The sequence below is a fragment of the Myotis davidii genome, unplaced genomic scaffold (genome assembly GCF_000327345.1).
Source record: "Myotis davidii unplaced genomic scaffold, ASM32734v1 scaffold1427, whole genome shotgun sequence".
Taxonomy (NCBI): Eukaryota; Metazoa; Chordata; class Mammalia; order Chiroptera; family Vespertilionidae; genus Myotis; species Myotis davidii.
In genome coordinates, this window is record NW_006298040.1 from 599,106 (window position 1) to 626,201 (window position 27,096).

General features: G+C 40.8%; 1 protein-coding gene across 4 annotated transcripts in view; it reads right to left on the reverse strand.

Annotated features, from left to right (window-relative positions):
- Positions 1–27,096, reverse strand: part of RGS17 (regulator of G-protein signaling 17) — a 214,066-nt gene that overhangs the window by 22,552 nt on the left and 164,418 nt on the right. For 3 of the 4 annotated variants that reach the window (XM_015570482.1, XM_015570481.1, XM_006773749.2), the window contains 2 exons: positions 18,990–19,133; positions 1,601–1,690 (listed from right to left, as the gene is read on the reverse strand). In XM_015570482.1, the coding sequence (XP_015425968.1) occupies positions 1,601–1,690; positions 18,990–19,108 (209 nt within the window). In that variant the 5' untranslated portion in view covers positions 19,109–19,133. The remainder of the gene's footprint in view (positions 1–1,600; positions 1,691–18,989; positions 19,134–27,096) is intronic. The other variant, XM_006773750.2, reaches the window with a different exon arrangement.

Below are 27,096 nucleotides of genomic sequence, written 5' to 3' on the forward strand. Positions count from 1 at the left end.
GGTGGCCTGCAGGGATGGGGCAGAACCCCACAGTCCAACACTTCCTGCCACTTCCACTCATTTCGGCCCCACTGTGCCTGCCGTGGGCTTGTGCCCAGTCAGTCCTAATCAAGAGAGGCTCGTGCTGCCATAGCAGCGCTCATGAGCCCTGTGGCTGGCATCCTCCCAAGGGGAGTGGCCTGCGGGATTGGGCCAAAATGTTTCAGCCTGACCCCCCGGAGGGGTCCCAGATTGCGAGAGGGTACAGGCTGGGCTGAGGGACCTCCCTCCCCCATGCACGAATTTCATGCACCAGGCCTCTAGTAATTACATACTCACAACTGTAAACCTACTTTTGTCCACCTTGTATTATAAATGCATTGTTACCCATGAATGGAGATATCACAGTGACAGAGCCCAGGGCCCTTACAATGACAATGAGGACTTTTTAGAGATCAACATTCAGGTCTTCAGTGACTACTTCCCTGCAGAAACCACCAGTTATTTCTCCCTTTGCTTATAATATATCTAAGAAGTGAAAGAATGAACTGGAGATTCTTATGGTTAAACTAGAGGCCTGGTGCACGAAATTCATGCACTCAGGGGGTCCCTTAGCCCAGCCTGTGCCCTCTCGCAGTCTGGGAGCCCTTGGGGGATGTCTGAAAGCCCCTGGGGAGCGGGCCTAAGCCAGCAGTCAGACATCCTAAGTGCTGCTGTGGAGGCAGGAGAGGCTCCGGCCGCCACCACTGTGCTCACCAGCTGTAAGCCCGGCTTCTGGCTGAGCAGCACTCCCCCTATGGGAGCGCACTGATCACCAGGGGGCAGCTCCTGCATAGAGCATCTGCCCCCTGGTGGTCAGGGCACGTCATAGCGACGGGTAGTTTTGCATATTAGCCTTTTATTATATAGGATTGATCTTGCTTTCTCATTCATTGGTCTATTTAATAAGTTTCCAACTTAGTCAAAGAAGGTATACATACCTTTTTGAGCAAGTATTTTAAACAGATTTTTGCTATTCAAAACTGAACTTCCTCATTCATTTAAAAAAGTTCAAAAGAAGAAAAATTACTATGAAGCAGCAACATTAAAACCTTCTCATAAGTAGAAAAAGAAAGCACTATAATTCCACAAATATTCTACTCGTGTTTTGATTTAATTCTATAGATTCAGTTCTGCATTCAACTTCTCATTTTGGATAAAATACTTGGATAGAGTCTGTTCTGAAGGACATAGGGCTGGATGCCAGCTGGGTGCCCTTCCTGACAGACTTAGATAATTCCGTGTCTTTTGTGTGTGTGTTTTACATTGTTCCCACATAAAGAGAACAACTTCAGGAAATATTATCAGAAAAGTCAGGAAATAGGGCAATTTGGGGAGCTAACCCATGGAACAATCACTATTTTTGAAAGAGAAAAGTCGGGCAATATTTTAGCTGATGGCTTAACATAGCTAATAGAAAAGTAAATGAAAAGCAATTGCAATCACAGAGATCTCCCAGCTTGTAAACTTATTTCACCAAACCATTTTGAGGAGTAACAGGAAGCAAGAGCTGATACTTAAGTACTGAGTCAAGGTAATCAGTATCTGAATGCAAGACACAATTATAATGTGAGTCACTCACCCTTCCTCTAGGACCTGGATACTCTCCATTTTGGTGGTCAGCGTGGGTCTTTCTGCAGTTTCTGCTCTCTCTTCGTTCCTAACAGTGAGGCTGTAATGTAGCATAACACTTTATTTTGTCTAGGGAAAACCAATTATTGAAAGAAAAGAAAAAATTTGCAAGAAAACATTCCACGGAAGAATTTTACTTTCACTGATGTAAGAATATTTAGTGTACAAAAAGAGCAATGCCATTTTTAAATGATGGGTAAGCCCCTTTCAACTAAGGGAAAGAATAATTATTTAATCAAATTATAAAATAAATCAGAACTCAAAAATGGATACCATTATACATTCTGACTTCGTCCTTACATAATTTAAATTACTCAAAATCCCTGAGATACTTACATGATTATTGCTTTGATAGATTTCCCCCCATGGATACCATCCTTCCTCCATCCACTCAAGTTGGAACTACTGGGTTTATATTTGACTCTGTTTTTGCCCTTTCACCCTAGTTAATCAATTTCTGATGTCTCCAGAGGTTCTGAATAGGAGAGCATTGGATGAGAGGAATCTCTGTGTCTCTGGACATAAATTTAGGAATTCCATAGGATTACAGGAGCCAGGGCAACCCCATGCACAGTCGTTCACAAGACTGAGAATGGTCTGAGTCAGGCTCACTGTAACTGAGTAGCCCCTTAAGGTGGAAGATCCAAGGTTCTAGACACAGACTAGACATCATGAGGGAGATTTGGGGCAGATGCTAAGAAGCAGGTGGGGAGGATGACTTGGAAAAGTTAAGCTACTGGCTTAGCAAACAGATCCCTTTATGTAGAAGCTGAGGAGCCTGACGGGAGCCTGTCAGGTGGCAAAAGAAGTTCCAACAGCATCTCTTTCTTTTATTCATTCGTTCATTTTTCCAACAGGAAGATATGGGAACTATGATTTTCTAGTGCCTGTTATATGCCAGGCACTGTCTTTTTATCTTTTATTATCCCCATTTTATAGATGAGCAGTGAATCACAGAGCTGTGTGTTACATGGCCCAAAGTCAGACACTAACTATGGGTATGGTTGGAATTTGAACCTGATTCTGGCAAATGACCTTGCTGATTTTATTGAGTAACTATTATGAACCATGCTCCCTGACAGGCACTGACACAACAAGCTACTCACTATGTGAATGAAGAAAAGGGTCACTCCATATGGTTGTGGTGGAAAGAAGGAGTTTAGTGGGAGAAAGCTTCCAGCAAGTAGTTACTCTTAATCTGCAAAGTTTGGCATTTGGCAAGGGAAGCAGAGACAATGTCCCGTGAATTCCTCCTTTCATTATCAGGTGCAGGGGTGAGGGTGGAGAGAATGGAGCAACGGGAAGAATTCAAGCAAGAGAGAAATTAATGATGCCAAATGTATAAAATATGAAAATTTTTGATACATTCTAGAACAGTGGTTCTCAACCTTCCTAATGCCGTGACCCTTTAATACAGTTCCTCATGTTGTGGTGACCCCGAACCATAAAATTATTTTCGTTGCTACTTCATAACTGTAACTTTGCTACTGTTATGAATCGCAATGTAAATATCTGCTATACAGGATGTATTTTCATTGTTACAAGTTGAACATGATTAAAGCATAGTGATTAATCACAAAAACGATATGTAGTTATATGTGTTTTCCGATGGTGTTAGGCGACCCCTGTGAAAGGGTCGTTTGACCCCCAGAGGGGTCGCGACCCACAGGTTGAGAACCGCTGTTCTAGAAAGATCATATTTAAACAGGAAATGAATGCTCATTCTGCTAAGCTTTACTGAGCTTATATGTGTGTGTCGCATACACACCGTGAGGTACTCTAAAAAGTATAGGAAAAAAAAGTTTGCTTCTGTTGATTAAATAATACATTTAAAATTATTTTTGTTTTATATACATGTATACAAGTCCTTCGGTTGGCATGAGTGTGTGTGGGGGTGGGAGGTTGGGGGTTAATGGGGGGGCTGAGGACACATTTGTAATACCTTAATAATAATAAAAAAAGGAAAAAAAATTATTTTTGTTACATTTTCACACAAGTGCAGTGTGACACACAAATGCAAGAATTCTCCATTTTATACAACATCTTAAAATAATTTTTTTCTCTATGGTGTCTGCCGTGGAATATTAAATCTGGAATCCACACGCATGATTGACAAGTTTCTGAACATGAATTCTGGCTCTCCTATCTGTTTCCGTGATATTTACAAACATCCCAAATGCCACCATATTAGAGTGATCATTATGAAATATTGGGTTGTGTTTATATCTTCCATTTCTTACAGATGGTAAAATATGGACTCACATATGTATTAAAGTGACTTAAAATAGACATTTAATAAGTGCTTCACTGTCCGTTTGCTCCATTTCTTGATATAATATTGGAAACAAAATAGTCCTGTAGAGAGAAACTGGCAAGTGTCCTGTTAATCAACCTGCCAATTCTTGAAAAATCAGTTTCGAAGTTTTATTTGTCAAGAACCACTGATAATGCCATTTTAAGATAAAAAGAAATGGAGAAAATGATAGGAGAGTTGCTACTAGACTGCCATTTATGTCTTGGGAATGACTAATGTCTGTCCCCAATTTCACTTAGTCTTGCTCTAAGTAATACAGTGGGTTTTGTTAAGGTAAATTTGCTTTAGATCAATATATACATGTTGTATGTGCTTGAGAAAAGCTCTAAAAGAAAAACATCAAGTTTAACAATAATGAGGAGTCATGTGGAGACTTTTTACTTTTACAGTGTTTGTAACATTTTAAACGAACCTTTCTACGTTTTAAACAACTAAAGCTATAAATAGAACAGAATGCATATTAAATGCTCACAGTGGGAGTCTTGATCAAGCTTAAATATTTAAGGAAGAGGATGCCAATAACCTAGGCTAAATTTGCACCAATAAGCACTTACAATCCCATTAGACATTTTGGAGGATGGTGACTCTGAGATGGGAGAAATACAGTTGGTATGTTACTGAAAAATCAGGATTTAATGCCTTCTTTGTGCACGGATGGACTTCTTGGTTTGTTTTCAGGGAGTCTGGAGAGTGGGGTGAGGAAAACATTGCTGGCTGCCCATTATAGCATTTACCTACTGATTTTTCATCATGGATCCGTGCGGGGCCTATTTTGGAAGACAGTTCACTTTTGTAAGAGAAAACACCTGGTTCTTAGAGAGAACTGTTGAAATGGGCAAATAAGTGAAGACAGTGCAGTAGCCATGGTAACTCTGGGATAGAGGCTGAGCGCAAAGCTACATGTTTGTACAAAAACTCAACTGAGGGATCAATAAGATGCCTAAATTTAATGCACTATGACATGAAGGTTCAAGAAGGAACCCCTGTCATTGTTAAGGCATATATTCTAGTGTGCTCACATCATGATTTCAGTGTTTCCTTTTTTATTTAACAGCTTCTGCCTCAAATTTCCCAGTGCAAAAGCGGGGTCAACACCCTTCAGCTTCTGAAAGAGAATCAGTAGGTTATCCTTGAAATGTTGCATTTTCCTCAATCAAAATATCACGGTGAAATAATACCACAGCTTTGTTTAGTGGTTGACAACAATTTATAAATACGCCTGAGACACCTGGCTTATGCAACATTGCCTGGGTTGGAAATTCAAGATCACTGAGGCCATGGCCGAGTAGATCAGTTAATTAGAGCATCATCCTGATACACTAAGGTTGAGGGTTCAATCTCTAGTTCGGGCACATAAAAGAAGCAAGCAATGAATGCACAAATAAGTGGGACAATATACTGATGCTTCTTTCCCTCTCTCAACTCAATAAAAAAAGATCAATAAGACAGGCTGTGAAATCGAGGAGCTCTAGCAGGTGAGTAGCATCACGGGGCATTGCACTGAGAGCTAAGAGGGAGGTTTACACGGGGTGTTTTGCAGACACAGGAGCAGTATCTACAATTTTGCATGAGAGAACTGAGAAAGGCTTTTCAGAGGAGTTAATGATTAAACTGGATTGAATAATGAATGGGCATTTGCCGGATAGAGACTTGGACAAAGGGAGTTCCAAGTAGAGGGGGGAAAATGTGTGAAGGCTGGGAGTTGCAAAAGTAAGAAATGTTATAAATGTAGGACAAAATGGAGAGATCAGATGTTTCAGGGTGGAAGCAATACATTAGAATAGGCAGTGAGGTGTAGTTATGTCATGGGCCAAGGCCACAAGGAGGAGACTCCAAATATAGACCAAACCTCCTTTAAGATGATTTTGGCTTTCCATGCTTTGTTTTCCTCATTTCTAATGGGGACAATGGTAGTGCCCTACTGCACAAGGCTACAAAGTAAAGATTAAAAACTGTGACAAAAAGGCTCAATTGAATGGGAGGGCCAGCTGGTTGCATATTAAAATGATAATTCCAATTTTACCAAAGAACTCTTTTTCCTCCAAAGAACTTTTTACCTCAACCTGAGGAAATAAAGACTGACACACCTTGCCTTTATTATACAACACTTCCTCATACATTGCCTTGCTACTTCTTTCTCATAACAGTCTGTAAGGTAGGCAGGGATTTGTTATTAATCAGTCCCATTTTATTTAATAGGAAACAGTCCCCAAGGTTGACGTACATACTAGTAATGCCCACACCAACACACGTCAGTGTTACCATTGGCATGCGTGTCTTCTGACTTCTTTGTCTCATGCTTATTTTCGCTATGCAATGCTGCTTCCCTTTATAGAAAACATTAACGATGGAATGTCACCTTTTTGGTTATATACAAAAATTGGTTGCTCTGAAATGTTTGGGAAGGTTAAACCTGTCACAAACCAGTGTATTAAGGGCGAATGCCCCCTTATATCAGCGTTTCCCCACAGCCATCAGTCTATAGGAGTTATTGCCAGAAGACCCAATATACAACAGATATTGGAGAGAAGTTTTGTTTGTGTGTTTTTTAAAAAATATGTTTTTATTGATTTCAGAGAGGAAGGGGGAGGGAGCGAGAGCTAGACACATCAATGATGAGAGAGAATTATTAATTGGCTGCCTCCTGCACATCCAACACTGGGGATCAAGCCCACAACCAGGGCATGTGCCCTTGACGGGAATCAAACCCAGAACCCTTTAGTCCACAGGCCAACGCTCTATCCACTGAGCCAAACCAGCCAGAGCTGTTAGAGAACGTTTAGACCGCAAAGCCTGGAAGACAAAGAGAAGAGGTGGTACTATTATGACGGAAGACCAGGCATTGTTGCTGCAAAGAGTCTCCCAGGAAGGCCGACTTGCTCCCATCAGCAGAGATCCTTTGGGGAGAAGGGAGAAGGCAGGAGAACAGCACTGATGCATGGCTTAGAAGACGCCACACAAGGCAGAAAAAAGGCACCAGCAGGGCAAGAAACATACACCACTCCTAATTTCAGACATCTCAAAACACAGGTAGGGTCAGGCCTATGACTTGAACCTCTTCTCTTTCATTCGTACGTTTTGGTAAGACTTGTTTTTTTGAATGAAGTACTGTATGTGGGGATGAGAATGGTGGTTAGAAACTTGTAGGGAATGATAATACAACACGTGTCTAGAAAAAATATCACCCCTGTAAATACTCCACCTACTTTTTATAACATGGATCATGTGTCATAAAACAATTATTTCAATTGGCTTAAGCTTTTGTGTCATAAACTTGAACCTCTCTCAAAATTAAATAATCTGCTATTGAAAAATCTGTCCACTAGATGGCTGTGTTGCCCGTATAAATATAATGTTTTACTTAAATCAGAATAAAATTGAAAAAAATTTCTGGGAGTAATTACCCTTATTGGGGGGGTGGGGATCTATTTTTTTGTTTGTGGAGTTTTGATAATTATATGTTTTAAAGCATTTGAAAAAAGTCATTCAATTTTTCTGAGCGTGAAATTATCAAACTCGAAGGAGACAAATTTAATCTTCAGAGGTGTGCATAATAACATCCATTTTCCTTTTTGGTGTTTAGAGAATGTTCTGGATACTCCCTGGCCCCAAATCATTTGATTTAGAAGTAATACTTCAGGTGTTGTTTTTTAAAGCCAGGCATAATCCTATTAACATTGTAGTTATTTGTGCCAATAATAAATTATTTTGAGTTCTAATGTCTCTTGCTGGGTAACATGTATCTTAGGTCATACATTCTTGGAGCAAATTAATTTGAAAAGGTTAACTACCAACAGGCAGAAAGTATTTGTTTTATTTAAAATGTTTTTGAAAAGCAATTTCAGTTCCAGTTTGGGTTGTATGTAAATGTTTTGTTTGTTTGTTTGTTTTACTTTTTTATTGAATGCATTGGGGTGACATTGGTTAATAAAATTATATAGGTTTCACGTGCAGATATTATCTGTATATTGTATTGTGTGTTCATAACCCCAAATCAAGTCTCCTTCCATCACCATTGATCACCCTTTACCCGCTTCTACCTCCTCCACCCCCCTTTCGCTCTGGCAATCACCGTACTGTTGTCCCTTCACCCTTTCACCCACCACTACCTAGTCCCTTCTCTCAGCTGTCAGTCTGTTCTCTGTATCTATAAATCTGTTTCTGTTTTGCTTATTTTGTTCATTAGATTCCACATATGAGTGAACTCATATGGTATTTCTTTCTCTGGCTGGCTCTCCAGGTTGTATATAAATGTTGTTTTTTAAAAAATATTTTTTTTTGTTGATTTCAGAGAGGAAGGGAGAAGAGAGAGAAACATCAATGATGAGAGAGAATCATTGATCGGTTGCCTCCTGCCCCCACCCCCAACCCGCACCACTTCCCCTACCCCGCACTGAGGATCAAGCCTGAAACCAAGCCTGTGCCCTAAGCAGGAATCAAACCTGACCTTTTGGTTCATAAGTTGACAGCCAACCACTGAGCCACAGGGGCAGGGCTGTATGTAAATGATAATCTTTGGTTTTTTTATGCATAGAAACGAAGAAGAATTCTCTTCATTTTCTCATACTCCCTTTGCTATGAATTTCCTTTTATACGTGCTTCTGTTTGAAAAGATGGGTTTCAAAAATTCCCTTTTCTATTGATAAAAATTTTTTACTTTAAACCCCAAGCTGTGTATTTCAGGTTCATCGACACATTGATTTGATGCCACCTGCATTTAAGGTGTTTTTTTTCCCCCTTAAAATTAAGAAAATTACAGGACTGATATTTAGATACACTTTATATAACATACACCAATCATCAGAATCTATTTCAGTTCTCAGGTTGATTGAAATCCTATTTTGAGCTCTTCCTTCAACCCACTGTAATTTTCCCTGTAAGTCATAATTAAGTTAGAGGATGCTTTTGTGGGAAAGCAAATATCTTGGATGTGAAAAGACCAGAGGGACTTCTATTTAGTTAGTAGACACTGTTACTAAAATGGCATGTGCTCATCCAAGTCTTTAAAGGCACCCGTGAAGTTGGAGCTCAAGCTTCCGGTTTTAGTTAACATGTGTCCCTAGCATAAGAACCAGAATGAAAACGTTAGGACTGTAGTGGCTGATACTCAGGAAAAAGTCTGACGGCTGCAAGGGTCACTTCCCCATCCAGCCAATCGTCCCCCTCCTGGTATTTTCTAGTTACTGTGAGTGTGAATATGCGGGGGCTTGAGGGCAATGTTCCTGGGAAAGGCCCCAGTATCTAATGACCTTACAATGCTCTGGGGATCCTGGGGCTCTGTGGTGCCTGCTCTGAGGATGCTGAGTGATACCTGTGCTTGTTGACCTGAGAGTTGGGGACAAAGGACCAGGGGTACAGAATGCAGAAACAGGTTCTGTTACATTCACTGGCAACATCCTATATAATAAAAGGCTAATATGCAAATCAACCAAATGGTGGAACGACCAGTTGCTATGATGTGCACTGACCACCAGGGGTCAGACACTCAACGCTGGATCTGCCCCCTGGTGGTCAGTCAGAAGCCGGGCTCATGGCTGGCAAGTGCAGCGGAGGTGGCAGGAGCCTCTCCCGCCTCCACAGCAGCGCTAAGGATGTCCAATTGACGGCTTAGGCCCGACATCCCTCAAGGCTCCTGGACTGTGAGAGGGTGCAGACTGGGTTGAAAGACCCTCTCCCCTGAGTGCACGAATTTCATTCACTGGGCCTCTAGCATAAATAGAATATGCTAAGCATACAGTGGTCAAATCCTACAAAGTCTGCTAATTTCCTTTCAGCCTAAGACTTTTGAGGAGGTTAGAAACAATACATTATGGCTTTTTTGGAGCCCTGACAATGTACTGAACCCCAAACTAACTGATGTATATATGTTATTAATCCCATTTTACAGGTAAAGAAACTGAGGCTGAGAGAGGTTGAGGTTTCACAGTGTATTTCAAGAAACAAAGATGCATCTGTGTAATGCCAGTGTCATCCTTCTTCCCTACCCCATGCTGCCTCTGGAAATAGGCTTTATATGAGGAAGATGTGTTATTAGAATTTGTGTGTCATCTTCATAAAATGGCAAGACTACATCTATTTAGAATGGATCACATGGAATTATTATTCCACTATTAGAATATGGGTTAATTAAAATGGTTCTGTACTTTTATATAATCTACTAGAGGCCTGGTGCACAAAATTCGTGCATGGGTAGGGTCCTTAGGCATGGCCAGTGATCAGGGCCAATCTGTAGGGTGACCGGCGGGGTGATTGGGGGACCCCCGACACTCACCTTGGAGGCAACCAGTTGGGCAATTGGGGGCCCCCGATGGCACCCACCTTGGCTGACCTGGGACCTGTGAGCTGGGGGCAGCTCCTGCATTGAGTGTCTGCTCCCCGGTGGTCAGTGTGCATCATAGTGACCTGTCGTTTCACCAGTTGTTCTGCCGTTTGGTCAATTTGCATATTAGGCCTTTATTATATAGGATATTGCTTTATACAAAAAGCAGCAATGGCAGAAACTTGCTCTCTACTTAGGAACCCATGTTCCTGGACATGAGATATACTTTAATATATAGTAGTATATGCCGAAACCGGTTTGGCTCAGTGGATGGAGCGTTGGCCTGCGGACTGAAAGGTCCCAGGTTCGATTCCGGTCAAGGGCATGTACCTGGGTTGCGGGCACATCCCCAGTAGGAGATGTGCAGGAGGCAGCTGATCGATGTTTCTCTCTCATCGATGTTTCTAACTCTCTATCTCTCTCCCTTTCTCTCTGTAAAAAATCAATAAAATATATTTTAAAAAATATATATAGTAGTATATGGATAGCTTAAACAAAAATATGGATTTTACAGCACCAGATCGTATAATATTTATCAAACCCAATGAAGCATAATTATTAAAAAATCAACTCCATATTCAAGAGAAGTGGATTTTATTGTCGTTTTGACAAGAAAACAAATAACTCTTAAGGGACGTCCTAAAATAGCAGGCATTTTAATGGGTCTACCAGGCTTATACCGTGAAAGAGTATAAGCTAGGCCTAAAACAAATAATGAAGAGTTTTAGGAGAGGGACACAAGTAAAATGCTGGTACTCACTTCAATCAGATAGTACAACCATGACATCTTATAGATAGGGCAGGGGTAGTAGCACCATGTCATAACCTCATCTTTTGTATCATTATTCATTCAGAGAGGCTGTGGGGACACTCTTAAACGCCATCCAGATAGCTAGTAAATTTGGCCTGGATTTGGAAGGGCTGAACTTCTTACTGTTTTAATAATGGAATAATTTGCTTTGATTAAGTCAAGAAGGGAACCCCAGCTTCCCCCAAGTTGAACTTTCACCCCGAAAGGTCAGGATGTCCCCGGATCTTTGAGGGGGGGGGACACTCATTTTCTCTGTCGGCAGCTTTTCTCTCTAGGCTCTTCCTCCCTATACACATTAAGGAGCAGCTTCATTCTCCCCACGTTCACTGCTAACCTCCCGTTTGGCCAGATGTTGTCAGTTCTCATCCCGTTGGGCCTTCCCGTCTTTGTGAGACTGGACTCCGATGCTGTGCTTGTACCTCTCCGACTGCCCCTCCTCTGAGTTCCGTGTTGGCAGCGCTCCCACCGTTCTCTCTTTAAATGCTGCTATTTCCTGAGGGTTCAGTCCAGCTATCCACGCTGGGCCATCACTCTCCTCCCCTGTACACTGCATACCGATGGCTCCAGATGGTTACATCTAATCGAAACTTGCCTGGTGAGCTTCAAATTCATTTCCACACTAGCTCTTGGGTACCTCCAACAGAGCAAGTCCAACTCATCCCCTTAGGCTAAACAACCTCCTATTCCATCCAGCGTTTTCCCATTTGATAGAATCACTGTCAACTGGCCACTTGAGCAAGCAATGCGGAATTATGTTTCCTTCCTCTTTCTCACCTATTGCAAATTCTGGATGGCACACCCTAAGCTTTTCTTGAATCTGTTATCTCTCCACTCCCATTTATATGAAAATCTTATGCTATATGTATACTGTAATATTTATAAAACCTGTAACACCCAAGAATAATATTTTAATCTATTATTTTGTTTTCTTCACATCTATTTTTTTCTATTGATGATCTAAACACTGCAATATGACACTCAGAAAATAAAAACAAGCATTTACAGCAAACACAGTCAAGAGTACCAGTTGCCTTAATGGAAACGGTCAAGGAGTTCTTCTAGTTCTGGCAGTTTCCCAATAGGTAGCACTCCGGCCATATGTAACACAGACTGGGCAGAGACAGCTTGAATACTATGCTTTTCTAGAGAATGACCTGGGGAGTAATACCTAACGTTCATGTCAACATTCCATTACTTATTGAGAATCTCTGTAGAGCAGGGGGAATCTGATGAAATCTAAGGAAATACAACAGTACCAGGCAATAATAAATTGTAATGAGTGAATTGACAAATTCCTGACATATAGAAGGTCTATAGTCCTAATGTCCACTTGTTGGTTCTGTGTACATGGCCTGGGAAACCTGGGTTCATTTTGGTAGATGTCACTGTGTGAGTTATAGAAACTATTAAGGAAACTTATCTATGCAATGGTGAAATGGCGTTTTGAAATAACTTTGATTGTGTAAGTTACAGAATCTAATCTGGCTGGGTTAGCGCAGTTGGTTAGAGTGTCATCCTGATATGCCAAGGTTGCAGATTTAATCCCCAGTAGGGCACCTACAAGAATCAACCAACGAATGCATAAATGGAGAGAGGGACAACCAAAAGCATGTTTATGAAGAGTTTAACATTTACTGACTCGGGCCTATCCATGGTCTGGAAACTCTGGGAACTAATATGGAACAACAAATCTGTGTGTGTGTGTGTGTGTGTGTGTGTGTGTCTCCCTTGCTCTCTCTCTAATAATCAATAAATAAAAATTTAAAAAGAAGCTATTAAAAAAATAAAAAAAATTTATCTAGCATGGCTGGCCTGGGTCAGTGATTGAGTGTCAACCGCTGAACCAGTAGGTCACTATTCAATTCCTGATCAAGGCATATGCCCAGGTTGTGGCCTTGATCCCCAGTGTGGGGTGTGCAGGAGGCAGCCAATCAATGTGTCTCTCTCATCATTGATGTTTCTATCTCTCCCTCCCTCTCTCTTCCTCTCTAAAATCAATAAAAAATATACTTAAGAAAAGAAAATTTATCTATGCCATGCAAGACAGAGTTTCAAAACTGTAGAATTTTTTGTAAATGGCATTTACGATGATCTGATTACAAGTGCTGTGAAGTCCCATGCAGCTAACTTATGTTCTTACTAGAGGCCCGATGCACAAAATTCGTGCAAGAGCAGGCCTTCCTTCCCCTGGCTGCCGGCACTGGCTTCCCTCCGGCACCCGGGACCGGGGCTTCCCTAGCAGCCTTGGCTTTGTCCAGAAGGTCATCCAGAAGGACATCAGGTCTAATTAGCATATTATGCTTTTATTATTACAGATCTGCAATGGATTGGTTCTCTGAGGAGGACAGGTATGGGAAGACACTCTGTTCACTAGTGCTTTGGATGAAATGACTCATCTTGTCTGTGTGAGCAGATTTATTTCCAGAGGGTGGTTTCTTTACCATGGAGCAGACGTGGATTTGTTTTTCCTTTCAAAAAATATCCTTTGGCTTTTAAAGCATGCATCGTAGTGTTTCCATTGGCAGAGAGCTGAAATGTGACAGCGTCAGAGGATAAAATAGGACGTTATTTTTGCAGATTTGAATTATAGAGGCTGCGGTGATTGTTATAAATGGAGAGAGGGACAACCAAAAGCATGTTTATGAAGAGTTTAACATTTACTGAGTCAGGCCTACCCATGGTCTGGGAACTCTGGGAACCAATGTGTTCAAAGGGGGATGACTTGAGCTTTCACAGGGATCATTTACTAAACTCAGCCTGTGACCAGTTTCTCCTGAGAAGAATGAAGGAGATCTGATTTGGGCCAAATAGCATAGGAAGGGTACATTAGTGCATGCGATGGTGAATTTAATTGGAAAAGTTGTGTTTGATGTCAGCCTTGAAGAGTTTGTAAAGGAAGAAGCTTTGGGCATGGGTCAGATCAAATCTGGAAATGAAAAGTTTGGAAGCGTCATCTTCAAGTGGACAAAACAAGGGACGGATATTCAGGGACTTGCATTACAGTCCCACTTCTCTCACAGACGGGCGTCGAGGCAGGAGGCAAGCTTTCCGTTTCCTTCTCTGTGAAGGCAGACACAGCATTTTCCAGCTTTTTAACGAGGGTATTTTTTCTTCCAAACAAAAGCTCATAGCTAAGTCTAATATGTAAAATAGCTACAGACAAAACAATTCCCTCGGAAACTGCAAGGGGGGAGCCCGGGACTGTGGTCAGCCAAGTGGTGGGTCTCCCCACCCCCACTCCCCCAGAACTTTCTCCTCACCAGGAAGCAGCATGAGAGTCAGTGGGGACATTTGGGGGAGAGAATAGCTGAAATCTCTTGAATTTGAATTTTTTATGACTAAACATGGACACTGTCTTGCTTGATAGGACATCATCAGGAGCCACAAGGAATTAAAACGGGGATGGATTAACATCTAAAGAGTTTATTTGAAAAAAAAAAAGAATAGTCTGGATTATTTTAATGTAACCTCTGATGTTAGGAGAGGACCGGGGACAATTTGGAAATGAGCTTTAAGCTCAAAATGCATTTTGAAAGCTCCACCTTTCATCTCCTTGAGGCACCTTTTTTTGTGAGCGCACAGCAGTTTGATTTGCGAGGTGCGTTCACACGTGTCCTCCATGTGCGACTGTCTGAATGACCTCACAGTTCACACTGTCCCAGAGACGGCAGTTTCATGAGGACCCCCACATCCTGCAAAGGTTCCTTTCTCATGAAGAAGGGGAAAAACATTAACCACCTGAAGAGGCAGGGGTCACTTTGTTTGAATCCTGATGGAAGAGGAACATTGAGTTTTGACAATGGTGACCTTGAACCTGTAGACAAGTCCTGACTAAACTGTCTCTTCTCCTGGTCAGGAAAACCTTGGTCTCTCGTATAGAATTTGCAAATGTAGAGACTTCATTTTATGGCCAAGACTCAGGCTCCCATGACCCATGTAGGTAACACAGGTGAAATGGTCTACACCTCACTCCCTTGTTTTTCTCTTCCCGAAACAAGGGCTGTGAGGAGAAGAGGGAGACAGAGAGGCTGATCTGGTGAAGGAAGTGGCCCCTGGACAGAGAGCAGATCAGCTTAATCAGTCACTGTGACCAAAATCCCAATTTTTTATAGTTTTGAAGGAAACTGGAAATATTCAGCAGTTATGCACTTGCTCTCTGTATATCCCCCACCCAAATAAAGTGTGGTGATAATTTTATAAAGAAAGGGATAACCTTAAACATAGGAGAAGAGTTGACAATGAACTATGAATGAGAAATGCAATTTGAGGGAAACTCTGTGTTGTTTCAAACGTAACATCTGAGCCCAGGTTGAGGTATTTATATTTATTACTAGATATAGACATTTATTTTCCTAGCACTCTCTTTCCTTAAAAGGAGGAAAAGTCAGCTACATGACAACTGCTTCTATTTACAAATGACAGTTACTCATATTTTGATTTCTAACTTTTTTTTGGTCCCTAAATTACATTTTTCAGTGTTTCTGTGTGTTCTGCTCCTTTGACCTAGCCTGGAAAATTTGAAGAGCATTTCTTTCTTTCTTGTTCCTTCCCACTCAATAAGCCTTTACAAGTCCCCCCACCCGCCCCTAAACTCAAAGTATATAAAAAAATAATTTTTGAAAATGCATGTGTAAAGGACATTTTCATTTGCAGTGAGATAACAGCCATAGGTCAAGACAGTTTAACTTTCATTTTCTTCATCAAGTTGTTTACTGTAGAAATTACCTCTACTTATCACATACTAGAGGCCCGGTGCATGAATTTGTGCACAGGTGGGGTCCCTTGGCCTGGCCAGCAATCAGGCCGATCAGGCCTCTTGCCCATTCTCGACCGGGGCCAGCCAGCAGGGGTGGGAGGGAAGGAGCTGTGGGAGATTCTGATCAGGATGACTGAGGCTGGCCAGCAGGGAGGAGGGGCCACAGGAGGTTGGCTGTGGGAGCACACTGCCCACCAGGGGGCAGCTCCTGCATTGAGCATCTGGCCCCTGGAGGTCAGTGCGCATCATAGCGACAGGTTGAACGGTCGTTCCAGTCATTCAGTCATTCGGGTTGCTTAGGCTTTTATATATATAGGTAGAAGACTTATAAATGTATAGATTGTGCATCTTATAGCCTACACCAGTGATGGTGAACCTATGACACGTGTGTCAGAGGTGACATGCGAACTCATGTTTTTGGTTGATTTTTCTTTGTTAAATGGCATTTAAATATATAAAATAAATATCAAAAATATAAGTCTTTGTTTTACTATTGTTGCAAATATCAAAACATTTCTATATGTGACACGTCACCAGAGTTAAGTTAGGGTTTTTCAAACAGCTGACACGCCGAGCTCAAAAGGTTCACCATTACTGGCCTACACTCAGGTGCCTATGGTTCATGGCTAACAAACACAGTTCTTGACAATGATACTCTAGAACTAATAGAACTCACCCAATGCACCATGTGTCTACATATGTGTCACTATAGAGGTATACAGAGTTAATGCAGTTTCCAAAAGCTGCTCTACATCCACAGTCTGTGCTCTGTGGCAATGTTATGCTCACAAATTCATGTTGAATATTTTGTTATTTAATGTTCACATTAAGAATTAGTAAAAGCAAGTCTTGCTAAATATCTGTTTGACAGCAAATGAATATAGTGCAATGAATCTTCAGTACTTGATCTGTTTTGGTGTTTTTGTTTCTTTTGTGTGTGTGTGCGTTTTTATTAATTTCAGAGAGGAAGGGAGAGAGAGAGAGAGAGAGAGAGAGAGAGAGAGAGAGAGAGAGAGAAACATAAGTGATGAGAGAGGTTTTTTCAAAAATGCCCTGTTGGGGATCCAGCCCGCAACCGGGGCATGTGCTCCTGACTGGAATAGAACCCAGGACCCTTCAGTTTGAAGGCCGACACTCTATCCACTGAGCCAAACCAGCTAGGGCTGTTTTGGTGTTTTAATCCTGAAGCAATTCAGAATTAAATTTGGGAGGTAAATAAAATCATAAACTAATTATTGGAACATGGTCTGGTGCAAATGAGAATAGAGGTAGTATAATTCTCAGCACTGTGTAACAGTGTATTTGAGATATTTACATAGAATTTAAATAAAAGAGCTGCTTTCTTTTCCAATGTATTTTTTGTATTATAACCACAAGCTGATGTTTTTAACATACATTATTTCAAACCAACTCCTCTTTAAGGCGATTTTATGTTTCCAATATGAAGTGTTCAATAGCCCAGTGAGCTAACTCTTATTAAATGCATGCTTAAATGTGTCAGGCACTGTTCTCAGCTCGTATGTGTTTTATTTCATTTAATGTTTCCAGAAACCTTGAGATAGGGATTCTTACTACTGTCATTTGACAGATGAGGAATCTGAGGACGTTCAGGAACGTGCTGAAGGTCAAGCAGATAGTGATGGTTGAGGATGAGTTTTGAACCCAGGCAGTTCAAGTTCAGAGCCACCATATTAAGTCTCATTTGCACCATGCCATAATCCACTGCATTTCATGGGTTAAGACCAGAGGTTGGTGATCTCTTTAGGAGTGATACAGAAAAAAAAAAATAAGTTTTTATTGAAATATTTCTCTCTTCTGGAACTCTATTTTGTCCATTTGAAGCAGTCAAGGCTTAAGAATGAAATAAAAGGACTAATTTTTTACTTTCCCTAACAAAGAATCATCATCTGGGCAGCAATTTTGACATTTATAAAACCTACTTTAAATCCTCCGAATCACAATATCTGATGGTTTTCTGCAAATGAAGTGCTCTCGATGGTCAGAGCTTGTTCTACACCACGTTTACCACTGCACCGGGGCGCATCTCATCTTCTACTTTGGCCACAATGCTAGAACATCATGCCACCACATCATAACAATAACCCGAATGGCTGCTGGGAACTAGTGGAGATCATACAGGCATTTGGTTCTTTCTCTAGGGCTTGAAATAGTTCTGGGGGCGGCAGGGGGGGGGGAGGGTTTCCAGAAAGCCACTGCTAACCCAGCAGATCCCCTTGTGAGCTGGATCTTAGAGGACCTCGAAACCTGTGGCTCTCGGGAAAGTTCCACTAGTCTAACATCTCCTTGAGAAAACGCATCTGCCCATATCTTGGGACTCGGGTCTTACTGCTTTTCTTATCTGAAGGTCCTTTGAGAATTTGGAACTGGAGCAGGTTTTCTGAGGTGCCTGAGTCATGGACATTTAGCACTAGATGGGATCTTGGGATTCAACTTGTGTCACTCTTCATCGTTTTGCCAACAAGGAAGCCAAAAGACAGAGATTACAACTTGAATGTCACAGAGCCAGTCAGTGATAAAATCGCAATGGAAAGCAGATTCTCTGGCTCTGAGTTCAGAGTTTCTAATTAACCGACTTGGCATTCATACCCATCATAGCCCCTGGCCTTCAGAGCTGTCAGCACGAGTCTGCGACGCTTCTTTTACTGCCTTTGTCAGGGCTCTGAGGCGAGGTTGCCACCCTGACTCAGTTTTCTGACTCTGGGACTGAATGAGCAACGCCCTACGAAACAGTGTAAAACTAAAGCACATACGTCCAATACTACTAGATGGTCTCTCAATGTTCTCGCACCTTCTGTAACATTGGAGAACATGGCTTATTGTTAAATAAATACACAACCATAATCTTATTTTCACTCATATCTTTAAAGAAACATGGGTGAAGCAAAACATGATATAAGATAATTTTTCATTCTTTACTATCAATTTAAGTGTAGATTCTGAGGAAACGCATTTTTGCATATAGAAAGGCTAGCATTAAAGCAATGATGCTCTCCAGCAATTTTTACTTTTAAAGGAAGAAGGGAGATTGAGGTGTTTGTATGACCCTAAGAACTGACATGATGTTCACTCTCGTTATGACCGCACTCCGCGAGGGTATCTTACAGATAACAGGACATACCAGGAGCAGCTGCAACAACAGCACCAACAAAAGCAACACGTGTTGTTGGGCCTCTGGTTTCCAGGTGCTTGAGACACGGCAGGTGTTCCCTCATTTTGTGACTGCTGCCTCTTTCGCATTTCAGCTACAGTCGTCCCGGATTGGCTGAAAAGGGAGAGGAAACATAAGGTAGGGGGGGAAATCACAATAAAGATAAGGAAGTAAGGAAGCATAATTTGATTAAAAGATGGGGGAGGGAAGAGCGCTTAGAAAGGTGACAACGAATAGGCCTGGGATGTCAAATTAAAATTTCTCCCGAAAAGTTTTTAGGAGAATATCCTCAAAGCTTTTGGGGACAAACGTCTATCATTACCTGCTGCAAAAACCATAGCAACAATATCGTCACAGAATCAGGATCAGCTGGGAAGGTCAATATAAGGTTTGGAAACGTATTTTTAACTTCCTTCTTTACTCAATGATCACATCTGCTTTCCTGTATGAACTCCTTTCAATGATTATAGCGGGTGTGTAGTTCTTATTTCTCCACTGATGTTTACAGTAAGGTTAACTGAGCTCCATAAATCACCACTGCGAGGTTTTTAACGACATAACGTTGTGTGGAAGATCAAGTTTGTTTTTGGTGTTCTCTCCCATTTCTGTTTTAAACATTCAATCTCCTCTTTGGCACTTCCGGTGCACCCTCCTGGGCTGGTCTCGGTAATATTGGCAAGGCGCCTCATGCTCTGTTACATAACCTTGTTGCAAAGGCATCATCTCCTCTCCCCCCACCACCCAGATCTATTTTCAATTCCAAGAGAATTGTGAAAAGATAAAAAGGGACGGAATCAAGGAGAATGACTCTGGCGGAACTTATATTACATATCATGGTAAACAAGAAAACTATTGGGGTATAGAGTACCATACCTGTGACCTTACACATTAGACCAAGTGAATTGATTTCTATGTAGAAGCCCAATCCTGATCTGGGACTTAGTTGCGGATAAGAAACGAAATTTTGTTTTAGTACAATAATATCAAATTTACTATGACCTCTTTGAAAACAGAATGAATTCTGCTGAATGATGTTTTTCAGATATATGCAATGTATGTAAATCACATACATATGTGGTCATATGTGTAACTGAGAGCAACACATATGAAAAATGTAAAGCATTTCCGGTTATTTTGGCATTGTGACCAAATACACATCACATCTTTAGTTCTAAATACAATGATAGATACCTTTTAAAAATACTGTATTCTTGAAAACAAAATAAGATCTCTTTAGACCAGAAAACTACAAAATGGTCAGTTAATGGGGGCTAAAGCCAGAGACATTTTGCAATTCAGGTGTGGGGACAGAAAGATGCAGAGGCCCCATACTCCAGCGGGTATAAAGTGCTCCACTCTGAGCTCTCCACAGGGAGACCAGATTCCAGGGCACCTGCTCAGAGTCAGGGGCTGTGGGTCTGCTACTCACAAAAAGATGCTGAAAACACTACCTATCCCACTCAATTGTGTCAGGCTGCAGGAGGGCGAGGATGCAGAGAAAGGCATCCAGACCTGCCCTGGGCCAAGCAGCCCACAGGCTCAGTGACATGGGTCAGAGACCTGTCCAGAACCACTAATGGATGTGGGGCAGGGATCCTGAGATGCTGATGAAAGAAGGTACCAAAGGACCAGTGGAGACGAGAGCAAAGCATCACATTATGAAGAGTGAGTGAGAGTGAGAAATATACCTCTCACTGATGTGTTTCTTGAAAACAAAAAATCTAAATAACACTGAAAAATAAAGAGCCAACTCAACAACCAGGAGATGGCTGCATTTCTGATCAAATACAAAAACAGAATCATCTAAAACTAGTTTAATATGCGTATGCTTAACATGTGTATGCAAACAATGTGATAAAGGAAATACTATGAGAACATTTGTGCTATTCATGCAAGAGAACAATGAATTATAAAAACAAATATAGGCAAGCAGGAAAACAAGGAGAATAAAAAACAAATGTAAAAACAAAAACACATAGTCATCAAAAATATTTGAAGAGAATAATATCTGCCCAGAATTTAGCAAAAGGTAAAAAGATGAAACACAAAGGAGATAAGTACAGTGTAGCATGGAAAGACTCCAACATATGCCCAATAAGATTTTTATCATAAGGAGAAAGCTCATGGATTATCAGAGAAGTATTATTTTCAGGGAATTTGGCTGAGAACTTTCCAGAATTGAAGGAAAACACAGCGAAACAAAGCCTCACATTATAAGAGTACATGACATGCTGCCCAGAACTAATAAAAGTAGAGACACACTCACATGCATTCTAATAGAACCACAGAAATCTGAGATAAAGAAGTAAGCTAAATTATTGCCCACAGGGCGTAGCCTGTACTGACAACAGCCTTCGTGGGCAATACTAGATGCCGGAAGACAAAGGGCAAGAAAATCCGGTCAAGGGCATGTACCTTGGTTGCAGGCACATCCCCAGTAGGGAGTGTGCAGGAGGCAGCTGATCCATGTTTCTCCCTGATTGATGTTTCTAAGTCTCTATCCCTCTCCCTTCCTCTCTGCAAAAAATCAATAAAATATATTTAAAAAAAATAATATTGAATGCACACTGTGATTGACAAAATAATAAAAAAGGAATATATGAGAACATTCTTTTCATTTCAAAGTTAGGAAATATAAAACGATTACTCTTATATTTCTGCATTACAATGGGATGGAATATACATTCCATATACAGCTATGGCAAAGAAGGAAACCCGTCATTTATGACAACCTGGATGCACTTGATGGCATTATGCTAAGTGAAATAAAGCGCATAAGCAGAGTGTGTGATCTCACTTATATGTGGAATCTAAAAAAGTGGAATTAGCTCTAGCTGGTATGGCTACGTAGGTAGAATGTCAGCCTGTGGACGGAAGGGTCCTGGGTTTGATTCCAGTCAAGGGCACATGCCCAGGTTGTGGGCTCCATCCCCAGTAGGGAGCATGCAGGAGGCAGCTGATCAATGAGTCTTTCTCATCATTGATTGGAATAGAGTGGTGTTTACTAAGGGCTGTGGTTGTGGGGAAAGGGGATGATCCTGATCTTGCAGTTAGAAGATGAATAAGTTCTGGAGATCTAATGTCCAGCATTATGGTTATAGTCAATAATACTGTATTATATACTTTGAAGTTGCTAAGGGACTAGATCTAAATATTTTCATCACAAAAAAATAAATCATAAATATGTGATGTGATGGAGGTGTTAGTAAACTACAGTGGTAGTCATATTGCAATATGCAGTATAAGGGTATTAAACCAACACATTGTACACCTTAAACTTATAGAGTGTTATATGTTAATTATATCTCAGTTAAAAGCATCTTTACAGTTTGAGCAATGAGCAAAATAAAACAAGCTGAAATGTAAGAAATTAATTATAAGGATATGAACTTGGATAAAAAACAACTGCATAACACTAGGATGAGAGAAACATGGTTTACAGGAGCATATAGAAAATTCTAGGTCATTTCCTGGACAACAAATTCAGTAGTAATCAACTGTGCCATATAAACACAAGCGTTAATGGGAATTTAGAATATATTACTAGAAGCATTTCTTTTTTCTATAAAGTGCTGGTGACAGCTTGTCTCTGGACTTGTCAATGATTATGTTCAAGTCTGGTCACAATTATTTAAGAAAGAAATTGAAATGTTTTCAGAAGACCAGGAGGAGGTGTGTTAAAAAAAACAAAAACATCTCATAAGAATACTGCTTTTACAGCAAAGGCGTTAGCTCTAAAGAAGACTAAGATGATCAGAATAATAATTTTCTAATATTTGAAGTGATTCCACTTAGAAGATAATATAGATCTGTTTTGAAAGGGATCGGGCCTAAGCCTGCAGGTGGACACCCCCTGAGGGGTCCCAGACTATGAGAGGAGAGGATGACAGCTCTCTCAAGGTAGTACCAGAGTCATTCATAATGTGCCAACAAGTTGGTGTCGTACGATGTTTTCAGGCTGGGATGTTGAAGATTCCCACCAGTGTCTTTTTGCTGAGACATAATTTTACTTTTTATTGGGCAGGTTTTTATTTCCATTGGGTGGAATCCTTCTATCTCAGGGATCTACACAAAGGCTTGATGAGTGAAGAAAGAAGACTGATGGCTTGGTTTTTCATTTCACCATGAACATTCCAATTTTTATCACATGTAAAATGAACTGAGTCTCAAGTGACTCATAGTACCCACAATCAACTCCTTATCCAACAAACTTCATTATAATTGCAGCCATCTTGTCATGTTTTGTGAAAGCATTCCCTTTTCCCATATAATTGTTGATTCAGAGTTTAGCCCGCCAAAAGGTATTTGCTAAATAAGCCAAACCTATGAGGCTCTCCTTAGCACTGGGATGGACAGGGAAGCGACTCACCATGTACAGATATTTATGCCTCGTTGTGATGTATTTTCCCTTTGAATGGAAACATCTCATTGCTCAGTCTTAAATGTCTGATAACTACCCTGCTTTAGCCCAGCCCGCATATGTCTATGTAATGGAGCAAGCTTTCAATGTGACTTCTTGTCTCAAGCATATTTAGCCAATAAAAGTTGTATCCAAACCAGTTTTTTGCTTCTTTTTTTGGGGGGTGGGGTGGGGTGGTGGTGGAGAATTGGGGCATATATTTTAGTGTGCTATTTTCAAAATTGTGATACAGTAGTTCCCCCTTATCCGAAGTTTCACTTTCTATAGTTTCGGTTACCTGTGGTCAACCGTGGTCTGAAAATATTAAATGGAAAATTCCAGAAATATACCATTCATTAGTTTTAAATTGTGTATTGTTCTGAGTACCTCACTTCCTCTCATTCCGTAGGCATTGTATCATCTCACATCATCACAATAAGGGTGAGTCCAGTACCATAAGATATTTTGAGAGAGAGACCACATCCACATCAATTTTATTTCAGTATATTGTTATTGTTCTATTTTATTATTAGTTATTGTTGTCACTCTCTTACTGTTCCTCACTTATAAATTAAACTTCATCACAGGCATATATATAGGAAAAAAATAGTATACACAGGGCTTGGTACTACCCACAGTTTCAGGCACCCCCGGGGGATCTTGGAATGTATCCCCCGAATAAGAGGGGACCATTGCACTACCCTTTCAATGCTCATCTTACTTATCATCCCATCTCTTTCTTATTTCTTCCCATTTGGGAAGACACTGATGCATTCCTCTCAGTGCTACAGAACATTGTGCACCCACCACTGTACTGGTAATTTGCATACAAGCCTGCTTAAATTACTGAACCCTGACTCTCTAGTCTCCCCCCTTTTGGAGTCCCCAGCACCTGGTGGAGGCACTTCCTCCAGGCAGTCTTGGCAGGCCCTCGCAGCCTGTGGGAAGCTACTGGGCCCTGCCCCACCGTCTCTGACCTATCATTCCATATGGTTCTGTAGCTGTGCCATGTGTGCTTTTCCTACAAGACCGGGAGCTCCGTGAGTGCAGAGGCTGAGCCGTTCATCTTCGTGTTCTTGGTGCACATGGAGGGGTAATTCTGTGTCTCAATTAAGCTCCCACCAGGAAGGGGTATTTTATGAGCTGGAGTCAGTCTTTTATGCCACAGAGAATCATTCCTCTATTTTGCTCAGAGGAAAGAAGTTAATTTAATGGGGAGGAATGTCTCTCATAAAGTTTATCACTTTTTTCTTCTGAAAATGTTGGCATCTATCTACTAATGTTTCTGCATTTTGGAATCTCGTATAAACCAGCATTTATGTAATTGTACACATACACGCAAAATTAGTCACTTTGATGTCCATGTCATCAAAACGATATGTGGTAAAAGAGCACATTACTTCCAGGAACTTCATCGCACGAATGAGCTTGAGAACCAGTGAGCTCAGTCAATACGTGTTAAACTAGTGAAACAAGAGAAATGGGAGGCTTCTTTCTAGCACAGGTTTTCTTACAGACTCCAGATTTGCCCTGAGATAAAGGGGAAGGTCATTCAATTACTTGGCAATTTTAGAAAGTCAAGAAGACTGATACTCACACAGTAGAGCTTTTAGAAATCCAATTTTTACCTGACTTATGTGGGCTTTGCTTTAGTTTAGAAAGGCAGCATTAGCTTAGGGTAAATGTTTTAGAAATTGGACCAAAAATACCTTACAGTAAGAGCACTCTTTGGCATAAACACTGCACGGGGACAATGAGAGCCCTTAGCATAACCCCGGGACTTTCCTTGTCCGTTCTAAAAAAAAGCCACGATGAACATGGAGCCATAAGTGTTTCCTTAGGGAAGTACTGACTGCACTTTCATCTGCGTGATGTATTCATTTTCAGGTTCATCAAACTCCTTTTTCAGAGAGCTTCATGGGGATGCTCATGATGTCAATTCACATAAAGATAAGCAAGTTACTACAAGGAAAGAAAAAAGACTTAAAATGGGAAAAGAAAAAAAAAATTAGAAGAGAAAACAAAACCACAATACGTGAAAAAGGGTGTGCCGGAGACCATTCCTCCTAATAATGATTATTCATACATGGATTTAAGGACACTACAAAATCAGGGAATTGCTGTGGAAGTTTCATACAGAAAAATGTTCATATAAATACCTTAAGTGGGGATAAAGAGCTTAATACTATGTGGAAGCATCCCCAGAAGGAGCTAAAACACAAAACATACCCCATTTATGCTTGTGTTTATTGCGATATCCTTGTAAGCTGTTCAATCTTTTTCGACAACTAAGCAATGTAGGCCACCTCCGATTCGCGCTTGCTCTTCATGGTTCTATATGAGGAAGAGCTCCGCATGCCACCTCCTCAGGTGTATTCCGCGTCTGAATGAGTTAATTACCTCCTGTTTCCAAAGCTACATTCTGTATAGTTTGTCTTACACCAACAGACATCGAAAACAGAACATTTAAAGATACAATCAAGTAACCAGGAACCTTCTTCCAAAGCCCTGTTCTATTCAAGGTAAAAAAATTGTCGAAGAGGATTTATGGGGATGTTTCCCTAGAGCACATTATTATGGCTGTTTCATCAAATTTATTACTTCCCTTCAATCTGCCTTTCAGATAAGTGTTTTTAGCCAACTGGCCCATGTTATAAAGTTAATAGCAGCTCAATCTTTTTCCTTTTTTCATAAATACACCAGACAGTACACAAGCGATGCAGTCCATTCAATCAGCTCTCTTCACTCACACAGCAAAACATGTTTCCTCGTTCCAGGAAGAGTGGGCAGCCGCTATTAGAAAGGCTGTGGGTGAAGATGAAGGGATAAAGGCTCTACCCAGAAGCCCCTGATGTGCTATTCACATTTCACTAAGTACTATCTGAAACGTAGAAAAGGCTAAGAAGTAAAATGACAGGTTGTTGTTGTTTTTCTTTTTTGGAGGGAGTAGGTTAGGGAAGCATAATTATTCTCCTCCCTTATGTATGCATGGAATAGCATCTATGTGTATAAAAGGCTAATATGCAAAGTGTCCCCTCAGGAGTTTGACCGGGAGTTCTATCGCTCGCTATGATGGGTGCTGACCACTAGGGGGGTGGCACAGAACAAAGGAAGGCCTCAGCCAACAGCCAGAAGGCCCTGATCGGCCCTGATTGCTGGCCAGGCCTAGGGACCCTTCCCGTGCACAAATTTTGTGCACCGAGCCTCTAGTTGGTAATATAAGGAATCCTGCTGTTTTGGTTTGTTTTCTTTCAAAGAGTTACTCTTGGGGGAGAAGTGGATATTGGCAGTAATATCCAGAACATAATCAAATATACCAGGCATGATAAATATGTACTCAGAATTCTAGAGTTGTTGTGAGATATTAAATAACTCTCTCCACACACAGATATATCTGTACTAGTGGCCCAGTGCATGGATTCATGCACATTGAAGGGAAATTAAGTAGAAGAAATATGTTAAATATTGCTATTCCCCCTTTCTCTATAATACAAGTGTCAGAGATGAAAGAAAATTAGTAAAATGTATATGAAAATAATATATAAATTGATTAATAAACAATAACAACATGATATAACAACAAAGACATAATATAAAACAACAAAACCATGATATAAAAACAACATTGATACAATGACTGATAATTGATTAAACTTATTCTAATGTCTCCTTGTATAC